Consider the following 11,601-nt stretch of genomic DNA (forward strand, 5'->3'; position numbering starts at 1 on the left):
ACCTCGGCGTCCGATCGCAGGCCTCCGCTCCTTGAGTTCTCTCCAGCGCTGGAAAGCTGATCTGATATTTACACGGGTCCTACTTCTTGCCTTATCGTAAGCCTTCTTTTGTTCCGCGTTTTCCTCTTTTGTTTTTTATCCGCCATCTCTATCTTTCTGTCGTTGCTCGGCTCGGCTAATGTCAGTACTGTGCTCTGAGCGCTCTCTCCTCCACATCATGAGTAGACACGCCCCTTACTGCTGATTGGCTACAAGTTTGTTTTGGTACTTGGCCCGACTCAGTTTTCTAAAGCGTTTTTGAAAAAATACATACCCCACCTTTAAATGTTACAAAAGATTTCTGTTTTTTTATTCAATTCTGTTCATTTGAACTTTCTGTATTTTTCAGAGAATCCTAAAAAAATGCATTATGGCTTCCACAAAAATATTAAGCAGCACAACTGTTTTCAACATTGAATATAATAAGAAATATTTATCGTGCAACAAATCAGTGATGTGATGATATGAAATCAGATGATGTGACACTGAAGACTGGAGTAATGGCTGCTAAAAATTCAGTCTTCACAGACATAAATTACATTTTAAAATATATTAAAATAGAAAACATATATTTTAAATTGTAATAATATTGCACAGTATTACTGTTTTCGCTGTGTTTTTAATCGAATGAATGCAGCCATAGTGAGCATTAGAAACCTCTTTCAAAAACAAAAAAATTATCTTACTGACCCCAAACATTTGAATTTATTACATTATATATACATTTTTGTATTTTATCCAGTGTATTTGAGTCAATAAAGTTTTGTTTCTCTCTTCAGAGTGTTACAGTTTTGTGCATTGATTTCACAGGTCAGAAGCCATATCCTTGTCCTCAGTGTGAGTCATTCTTCTCCACAAAGTCAAACTGTGAGCGCCACCTGCTCCGCAAACATGGAATATCTAATCGGACTCTTCAAAACAGTGGATCTGAACCCAAACCTAAGGCTGACGAAGGATCCCAAGGAAGTACTAGTACTATTGGTCAGTAACATTATATTATATATGAATATTTAGCACTAATGGTCTTGCATATATACTGTATGAAGTAAGATCAGTTAACATTTTTTGTCCAGAAATGTGCTAAATTTAAATTTTGAGATGAAGGGTTGATGGTTCTTTCATGGTGTATTGTAATTTAGTTTGTTTTCTGTGTAGCAACAAGACTTTTCATATTGCAATATTATAATATAATTGAATATTATTACATCATTGTGAACTTGTGTATGCAAAGCAGTGCAATGTATATAGTGCTTAACAAGCTTTATTTGTCTTGGTAGAGAGTGTATCTGACACTGAACCTCCTGTAACCAGAGATATTGTGGATCTGAGCTCTGTCAGCCCCAAACAAGAGGAGAAAGCTTCATCTCCAGAACAAGCCCCAGAACAAACAGGACAATCAGCCGCTGAACAAACAGACAGCATCTCAGACTCAAACCAAACACAGCTAGCAGAGGGAAGCCCTGAGGGAGTAGAAAATAATGATGATGACTCTCAAAGCAATAATAGTCTTGATATGAACCTCGCCAACAAGCTTGTAGACTTCAAGCTTTCTGGAACAGAGCAGCACCAGCCTAAATCAACTGCTGAACCGGTTTCTCCACCAGATGAGTTCCCACACACCTGTGCGTCCTGCAAGAAGACCTTTCGCCATGCAGCCACCCTCAGCCGGCACCAGAAAACTCACATTCCGGAGGTCCAGCCAGAGGATGGAGGCAAAAAGGGAAGACGCCAACCTGCTCCTCAAAACCCAGTCACAGCGCCCAGAAAGGAGCTGGAGCTGGAGCTGGAGGCAAAGTTAGAAGATGATGAAAAGGACGAGAACAGCAGCTGTGTGGAAAGTGGTGCTGATGAGGAGGAGAAGGAGAGGGAAGAGATGAGTGATGATGAAGAAGAGGCTGCTTCCTTAGAGCTCAGGGCTTTGGAAGAGGAGGGCGACCCTGCTGGAGGCAAAACCGACAAGAGGAAGAAGATCTGTGCTGTGTGCAGCAAACGCTTCTGGAGCCTGCAAGACTTGACCAGACACATGCGCTCACATACTGGTAAGATCTGGAGCATTTTACTGTTATTATTTACTATCCTCAATTTATTAAAGGGATAGTTCACCCAAAAATTCTGTCATTAATTACTCGTCCTCATGTCGTTCCAAACCTGTAAGACCTCCGTTCATCTTCGGAACACAAATGAAGATATTTTTGATGAATTCTGACAGCTCTCTGACCCTCCCATAGACAGCAATGTAATTACCACGATAATTGATAATTGCGTAAACAATGTAGAAAACGTATCCGCTTGGTGCAGCTGACACAGAACAGCATACGTTGTTTACGTTCAGTGGATACTCTCCAAAATGGCACCAGGGTGACGCAGAGGAGACAAATAGTTGAATAAAGTCGTTTTTATTTTCTTTGCGCACAAAAAGTATTCTCGTACCTTCGTAAAATTACGGTTGAACCCCTGATGTCACATGGATTATTTTAACAATGTCCTTGCTACGTTTCTGAACCTTGATCGTGGTAATTACATTGCTGTCTATGGGAGCGTCAGAGAACTCTCGAAATTCATCAAAAATATCTTCATTTGTGTTCCGAAGATAAAAGGAGCTCTTACGGGTTTGGAATGACATGAGGGTGAGTAATTAATGACAGAATTTTCATTTTTGGGTGAACTATCCCTTTAACACAATTAAAATATAAGAGTTGATGCATCTAACATGACCCTTGTTGTTGTAGGTGAGCGGCCTTATAAGTGCCAAACCTGTCACCGCACCTTCACCCTGAAGCACAGTCTGGTGAGGCATCAACGCGTCCACCAGAAACCCACAGATGAGGCAGAAATGGATGGAGCAAGAGATAACGGCGAAATGCTGGAGGGAAAAGAGGTTAGGTGTTCATCTGCAAGTCAAAGTGAAGCAACAGCTCCAATCCAGAGTGAGAATGAATGTGAGAAAGCAGGAGCACCTCAAGAAGAAGAGAGTGAAGGACATGTGGAGGAAAATCAGCATCCTGAAGATTCATCCATGGAGATGAATTCTGCTGAAGAACCTCAGCTGGATGGGGCTGAACAGGAGGACCATCAAACATCAGGCTGTGATCCAGAACTTGCAAAAATCAGTGTCCATAGCTGTACAGCAGCTCAGGAAATGACGGAGACACCCGATCAGTGAAGAGAAAATTCACTGTTGATTTTGTGCCATAGTTTATCAAGCTTCCACAAACACTAGGAGTTGCAAAGCCTGGCTTCTGCCGATATTTGTCTTATACAGTGTGCATGACCGATCGCAGCACAGATTTTGAAGCACAGTGAGCCTTCTGATGCCTTAATGCTTTTTTCTAAAGATCTGGATCAACACATAACTGGACAGTAGCAATTTTAATCCTATTTATATGATTTTTAATGAATCATATAAAGCCTTTATATCAATAAATTAGAAGCATTTGTATGATGAACAGAAGATTTATATATCAGCATTAAATTGTATTATTCTTAAGTCAGTTTCTGTATGTTTTTAGTATCTGTATGGAGTTGTTTGGTTTCTTTTTTTGTCTTATGGATTTGAAGAGCTTAAGTGCCTGACTCATTTTCATTTTCAAGATTGGCTGAATACATTTTGGATAGAATTGCTGTTTAGCTCTGTAATTTTTATTTTGGGTGATCGTCGGCCAATCAGTTTATCGGCAATATTTGCCCATTCTTTGTATATTATCCTCCAGCTTTGAGCCTCATTGACAAATGTTGCAGAAGACATGTACAAGTGGCTGGGAAGCTTGAAACAGCGCCTTCTGGTGGCGTAGAGTGTGAAGTATTATATTATAAGGCCTGTGCATCAGAGAGAAGAGTGCTTCTGAGAGTCATGCATTATGTATTTAATGTCAGTGTGATTCAGAGTACATTTTATGTATCTTTAAAGTGTGATTTGCCTTCTTGGTTTTCCCCCTAGGATTCATTTTGACTTCAACACTGGTGATCACACTAAAAATCCAACACTTTTTTTTTCTTTTTATCCGGTAGATATCGGTTCTAAAAAGGAATCTAAAATGTATCCCTTATACTGGTTTATGTAGAAGGGATATCAATCTTCCCTAAAACAAAACAAAACAAAAATTGTACAGTTTTACATTAGTTGTTGCAATTAAGTGACTTGAATAACCCCTGAAGCCCACACAAAACTGCATTTGAGATTCAATGAATTTGAAGTCCTCTCAGTGGCTAAATGTTTGCTAGTTTTCATACATTTTGAAAGCTGTGAGTCTTTGGATTTAAAACCAATTGAAACATTGTAAATGAACTGGTCTTTATATTTGTTGAAACACATTTTTCTTTCTTTTGTTTTTGTGTAATGATGTTTGTACTTGTAAATGTGTACAAGTGCGTGTGGGTGTGCACAGTCATATGGATAGAAAACACTGAACATTTTATGCAGGTATTTATTGATCAGTCTAGAGTGTGTGGATGTAATTTTGAAAAGCCATGTAGAATCCAATTTGTGCAGCGAGGAGAATCAAAAAGATGAATGTTGTTCGAGATTGTGAGGTTCTCTACATTTTCAGAAACTTTGTACATTCAGATGCTTTAGATAATTATATCTTTTGTGTGTCTTTTTGTTTGTCAGCTAATGAAACCTTCTACCAGTTCAACTATCTATTCATTTGAGAGCATTGAACCATAGAGTATGATTTGATGAGTTTGACATTATGATTATAAAAAGAATGATTTTTGCATGTTGATCTAATTTGAATTTCTCAGTTATTCTCTTTCTCAGGGGCTTTTCAAAATCTGTGTATCTGTCTGGTGTATAAAATGCAAGCTCTGTTCACTACACTACATTTAAGAGCATTTGACTGAATTTGGTCTCAGTATGTTTAGGCCTAATTGTACCAACCCTTTTCTGCAAAAATTCTGCAGATTATTGTAATTAATTCAGATATCAGTGACCATGTTTGTCAGATGGATTGCAAATACCTGTCAGATCAATTCAGATGTAGAGTAGACAACTCATTGATTTTGCTTTTTTCACCTTGTTTTTTCAACCCTGTAAAGCGAATAAATCATCCAATCAATAAATGTACACTAAGAAAGAGTGAGAAATTCAGTTTAATTTTTTCTGTCTATATTTTTTTCTTAATTAAAACTTTTTATATTATATTAACATTAATATTATTATAGTATTATTCATATTTAATACTATTATTATTTAACTTAAATTATATAAAGGTGATTGTGGCCAGTAATTAGTAATTGTTTGATAATTGTAAATAAAAATGTAGTAATGTAGTATTAGCAACGTCATATCAACCATCCAGAACATTCTAGCAACCTCTCTGCCTACATACGTTTGATATCAGCAATGTATCTTTATGAAGTACAATAATTCATGAATGATTAACCTGCTGAAAATGGGTGCTTAATTTAGCGTTTCGAGTTCTCTGTTTGAGCCTTCTCAGCACCCTTTCCCACATTGCCAGAAGTGAGAGTACGCTGGTGTGCGTGTGTGCGTTCGTGCTGTTGGTATGCAAGCATGTTTTGACAGTGTTCGGTAAGTTCCTTAACATTCTCTTTTGTTTGTCAGCTAATGAAACCTTCTACCAGTTCAACTATCTATTCATTTGAGAGCATTGAACCATAGAGTATGATTTGATGAGTTTGACATTATGATTATAAAAAGAATGATTTTTGCATGTTGATCTAATTTGAATTTCTCAGTTATTCTCTTTCTCAGGGGCTTTTCAAAATCTGTGTATCTGTCTGGTGTATAAAATGCAAGCTCTGTTCACTACACTACATTTAAGAGCATTTGACTGAATTTGGTCTCAGTATGTTTAGGCCTAATTGTACCAACCCTTTTCTGCAAAAATTCTGCAGATTATTGTAATTAATTCAGATATCAGTGACCATGTTTGTCAGATGGATTGCAAATACCTGTCAGATCAATTCAGATGTAGAGTAGACAACTCATTGATTTTGCTTTTTTCACCTTGTTTTTTCAACCCTGTAAAGCGAATAAATCATCCAATCAATAAATGTACACTAAGAAAGAGTGAGAAATTCACTGTCTATATTTTTTTCTTAATTAAAACTTTTTATATTATATTAACATTAATATTATTATAGTATTATTCATATTTAATACTATTATTATTTAACTTAAATTATATAAAGGTGATTGTGGCCAGTAATTAGTAATTGTTTGATAATTGTAAATAAAAATGTAGTAATGTAGTATTAGCAACGTCATATCAACCATCCAGAACATTCTAGCAACCTCTCTGCCTACATACGTTTGATATCAGCAATGTATCTTTATGAAGTACAATAATTCATGAATGATTAACCTGCTGAAAATGGGTGCTTAATTTAGCGTTTCGAGTTCTCTGTTTGAGCCTTCTCAGCACCCTTTCCCACATTGCCAGAAGTGAGAGTACGCTGGTGTGCGTGTGTGCGTTCGTGCTGTTGGTATGCAAGCATGTTTTGACAGTGTTCGGTAAGTTCCTTAACATTCTCTTTTTTTTTTTTTTTTTTTTCACCGCGATGTATCAGGTTGTACCAGGGCAGTTTGATGACGCGGACGAGACGGGGAGGTATGAAACTTCATCAACTTAAATTGATAGAGTAGGGTGACCATACGTGCCATTTTCCCAGGACGCGTCCTGGCCAGGATTTCTATATTGCCTAAAATATCTAGGTTTTGGCTTTGTTTGCGTGTGCAGACCGATCGGTGTATGACATCAAAGTACCATACAGACGGTTATGCTTTCGAAACGCTCTCGAGGTACTTTGATGTCAAACACTGATCGGTCTGAGCCGCACTGCTTTTAAGTCGAACACACCTAATAAGTACGCGTAATTGCATCGCTTTGACCGTAGATCCCACCTTCTCACACGCCATGATTGGTCCATTATGTACAATGCTTGCATGTTATTGGTCAAACTACTTTTCGATCATTACCTTCAGCAAGCATGAAAACAGGAAAACAAAGCCAAAACAAATCCTGGCCAGACATACAGCATATATTTTGAAAATATTTACATGTATATATTTATATTCATATAATTTATATCTATATTTAATATATAAACGTAACATATTTTTCTTAAATATATACATGCATGTGTGTGTATTTATATATACATAATAAATATACAAAGTACACACATATATTATGTAAACAACAACTTTCATTTTGGATGCGATTAATCGTTTGACAGCACTAAATATATTAGGCATATGACAGTATGAAATTTTTTTTTTGCAAAAAAAGTTGTCAAACTACAACAGGTTTAATAACTTTTTTCTTATAACAAAAATAACTGATCATTTACATACAATAAACTAACGTAATACACAAAAAATATATCAAGTAAAAAAATTCACGCAGATTAAAGTGCAAAAGAATTATAAAGACCAAGAAGTAACACTTTACAATATGATCTCATTAGTTAACCTTAATGCATTAACAATTAATAATGAGCAATAGCTACATTTGCTACTTAATCTTTGTTAAAAAAAAATACAACTGTTCATTAAATAACACAGTTGCACCTTTTGATTTTAACAACGTGTTATTAAATATTTAAATGACCTAAGATTAATGAATGTTTAGAATAATTTTTCATTGGCAGTTTGTTAATTAATGAATTAACTAATGTTATTAATAGAGACTTAATGTAGCCTAAAGTGTGACCAAACAATAAAGAATCAAAACATTTTCAAACAACATCTAGGGCATGTTGTAGTCCAGATAAAATGTTTAAAAAAAAGTTTTAAAATAATAGCCTATTAAGTCTAAATATTTAAGTATTTGGTGCTGTGATGAACACCACTGAGAATACAAAAATCTGAATGGCTCTTTAAACCATAGATTTGTATCTAATATGGTTTAAACCATTTAAAGGGGTCCTATTATGCTTTTTCACTTTTTGAATTTTAGTCAGTGTGTAGTGTGTGTGTTTGGGCATAAAAAAGATCTTCAAACTTACAAATCTCAAAGTCCACTCCAAAGGGAGATATTTCGTTTTTTTAAAAATCCCTTTCCAAGAGCTACAACCAACGGCTCGTTTGGACTACAGGGTTTCTTATTCAACCCATTAGAATATCATTATAATAATTCCCACCTACGGATATTCAAGTGGTTGGGGGGTGCTGGACAATGATGTAATCTGCAGAAGTTACACTTCAATTATGAGACTACAGTGTTTCCCATACATTGAGTGCGGGTGTTTTTATTTCACTGTATTTCTGAAGGACACCGACTGTCCTCAGAAAATTGGATGTCATTTTCATTTAATCTTGCATGTAATGAAAAAACAATTGAAACAAATGCAAAACAGTGTAAAGAAATAGTCTTTGTGAGAAGCAGTCAATCAGCAGGCGTGCAAAGGTTCTGAGCGATCCTCTTGTTCAATATTCTTGGGGTCTGAATCCAGCTCAAATTGACATGGCATCCTTAACTATACCGGAGCAGATGGAACTTGCTGCTTTGGCAAGGTAAAAGACCCCTTTAAATGTTTTTAGAAAGTAGTGCAGCTGCTTTATTTCCGGGGTAACTGCTGCATTTCTGCAGTTTAGCGTCATCTGCTGTCAGAGAGTGAATGTGCGCTTTTATTCAGCGTGTCTCCTTCACGTGTTCCACATGAGAGTGCGCATGCGTCTTTCATGCACCATACAACAGTGTAGTGCATTATGACCAGTCGATGGGGAAATATTCTTAGAATGCATTCAAAAAATCTGAAAAATTTGTAATAATTATTCACTGTATTTTGAAGTGCCCACGATTACAATATCGTGCATATTCATTACCGTGATATATCGCATTACCGAATACCGGCATATGTCTTGTATAAATATTAGGGCTGCACGATAAATCGCATGCGATATTTAACGCGCATCTTGTCAGAAAGCCGGTTCTGTAATCAGCGGTAAATCTCCATCACCTGCGTGCTTTCACATTGAGCAGCATTAACGCGTTAAATATCGCATGCGATTTATCGTGCAGCCCTAATAAATATACATATACATACATACAAACATACATCCATACATCTGTGTTGTGTACCCTGTATGGTAGCTGTATGTTTATTATGATGACAGAATGTGTTTCATGTTTTCAGAGAGGCAAACTGGAATTATTGTGACTAATTTGACTAATTTCACCAGCAAAAAAATAAAATAAATACATTTACAATTAATAAATACTAAATGGGTGAAGTTTACACAATGTGTGTGGTATTTCACAGTGAGCCTGAAATCAGTCACGTCCCTGACAAGCTCTCCCTGGAGAACCAACTGCATGAAGTTACTTTACAAACCTTCAAAAATGATAAGCAAGGTGAAAACGAGGAGGACTATGATGATGATGAAGATGATGAATGGGATTGGAATGAATCAGGAGGAGGAGACTTCACAAAGCGCTACACTGCAATGAGGGCTGGGAATAATCCACAGGTATTCGTTAAAGAAAGATCATGACCACAAGGCCAATGTTGACAACAAACCTGTGCCCATATTCACAAAATATTTTATCTTACCACTAAGAGTTCTCCTAAATAGCAGTAAAAGTTTTTAGCAAAGAGTTTTCTCTTAAAACCTATTCACAAAGCTGCTGAGACAAACTTTTACTAAGGAATAGAGATAAGGCTTAAACTAAGAGTATAGAGAATGAGGAGTTACGTCACGATCTTTTCACTCCGCATTGCATTTCGGGAAGGCGCCGCCATATTAGCAGGATACGCTATCCGTTCCCATGGTTACTTCTCATTCTCTATAAGGATAAATGCTTATCTTTTGTTTTGTTTTTGCCTTTAAGTTAAACAACCATTCATTCTTCATTGTATCGTTTGCAGGGAAGAGAAGCTATTTTATCGCACTGCATGATATGCACTGCATTTCTCTCTTAGGTTTTGTAGAATTTGGTTCACAGTGTTTAACGTTACCCGATTAGCGTGAAAACAGTGTCGCCCGCTGGACGCTCGCACTTACAGAGTGCAAAGTAACATTCCAGAATTTAACAAACACTTAACTAATATTAAGAAAGGACATAATTAAATAATATAAGAATAATATATAAATCCTGGAAGCTAATTCAAATAACAGAGGGTTATTTACAAAGACTATAATTCTTTACAACTTTTTGAATTATATTCTGCTGTAAATGCGAAGGAAGTAAACCTAAAATTATTTTATATATAAATAAGTACCAATGCTTGAGTATACGGGATGACAACGCCAGCCAACCAACCCGAGATTATTTGCCACATTCAAATAAAGATTTTAAAATGCAGGCTAAGTGTCACTAATTAAACAAGTATATGTTCAGCTAATTGTCTGCCTCTTACCTGTATGCTTCTCATGTCTAGTGAATATACATATAAACTGCCTTTTAATTAACAGAGTAGAATAATCATGGCTGATATAAGACATGCAAATGTAAAAGAAAACCAAATTGGACACAAGCACAGCTGTTACTTCTTGCCCAACTGATTAATGAAAACAAGGACATAATCAAAGGAAAAATTGGAGTTGGGATAACCTACAAAACGAAAGGCGATCCCTTTATAAAAGCTTGTCATCGTCAAATATTTCTAAAATGTTTACGTTCCAAGGCAGTTTGCCGGCAACAGCCATTTTAGGATAGTTTGTGGCTTGGTCTTTAGTGACCAGGAGTCCTCTTCACTACTCCTAATGTTTCACAGATTTAGGAGCTAGTTTTAGTGCTAAAACACTTTGTGAAATACTTTTAGAGCAAAAAGTTAGGAGTCCTAAATTTAGGACTGACACGCCCATTATTTTAAAGATTTTCTCCTAAATTCGGCGAGTTATGAGCTACTTTTAGCCTTAAGATGCTTTGTGAATACGGGCCCTGGTGTTTCTAGGAAATTGTGTTGGTTAAATGACAATATATAGTGTTTCCCCTAGGTTTACGGCTTTGGGGGGGGGGGTTCCGTTTTTTTGTTTGAAACGGTCAAATGCTCATGAAGTGACTCTCAGATAAGTTATGGAGATGTTGTTCATGTATTTATGTCCTCATTTAGTGAGACAGCAGACGCTAAAATCACTGCAAGCGTCACGCGTGCTTCAGTACGAGTGGTGAACAAAACCACACGTCTGCGCCATTCACTGACACAGAGACACGCAAAATTTATATTTAAATATGAATGGTTTTGCGGCTTACCTTTACAAATACTAGTGGGAGTGGGAGTGGTGTTTCTAGGAAATTGTGTTGGTTAAATGACAATATATAGTGTTTCCCCTAGGTTTACGGCTTTGGGGGGGGGGGTTCCGTTTTTTTGTTTTTTTCTGGACTCCTTTTTAATGGTTAAATTAAATTGTATTAATCAAAAAGCATGGGGGGGGGGGCGGAACTCTGCTGTGCGTGATACAGAGAGCGCGACTATAACGTAGAGACCGAAATGATATGCCGTCGTGTAAATAAGATAAAAAAACATAGGGCTATTTAGTTTGCTTAATAAAAGAACAAGGTATAGACCTGTTCTTTCGGAAAGGTAACTTTAAATGACTTCTGTTGTGATCTGGCGCTATAAAGAAAATATAATTAAATAAAATTAACT

General features: G+C 36.5%; 2 protein-coding genes across 2 annotated transcripts in view; both read left to right on the top strand.

Moving 5' to 3' along the window:
* The window catches only part of LOC107722578 (ras-responsive element-binding protein 1-like), a 45,737-nt gene extending 40,641 nt beyond the window's left edge, over positions 1 to 5,096 (top strand). The window contains exons 11-13 of the mRNA XM_016530990.1: positions 850 to 1,020; positions 1,317 to 2,078; positions 2,769 to 5,096. Of these exons, the coding sequence (XP_016386476.1) occupies positions 850 to 1,020; positions 1,317 to 2,078; positions 2,769 to 3,202 (1,367 nt within the window). The 3' untranslated portion in view covers positions 3,203 to 5,096. The remainder of the gene's footprint in view (positions 1 to 849; positions 1,021 to 1,316; positions 2,079 to 2,768) is intronic.
* The window catches only part of LOC107722501 (serine/threonine-protein kinase RIO1-like), a 33,108-nt gene that overhangs the window by 12,935 nt on the left and 8,572 nt on the right, over positions 1 to 11,601 (top strand). Inside the window, exons 3-4 of the mRNA XM_016530866.1 lie at positions 6,558 to 6,614; positions 9,271 to 9,478. Of these exons, the coding sequence (XP_016386352.1) occupies positions 6,565 to 6,614; positions 9,271 to 9,478 (258 nt within the window). The 5' untranslated portion in view covers positions 6,558 to 6,564. The remainder of the gene's footprint in view (positions 1 to 6,557; positions 6,615 to 9,270; positions 9,479 to 11,601) is intronic.

Source organism: Sinocyclocheilus rhinocerous, unplaced genomic scaffold, assembly GCF_001515625.1.
Source record: "Sinocyclocheilus rhinocerous isolate Xijiao unplaced genomic scaffold, SAMN03320098_v1.1 scaffold541, whole genome shotgun sequence".
Classification (NCBI taxonomy): Eukaryota; Metazoa; Chordata; class Actinopteri; order Cypriniformes; family Cyprinidae; genus Sinocyclocheilus; species Sinocyclocheilus rhinocerous.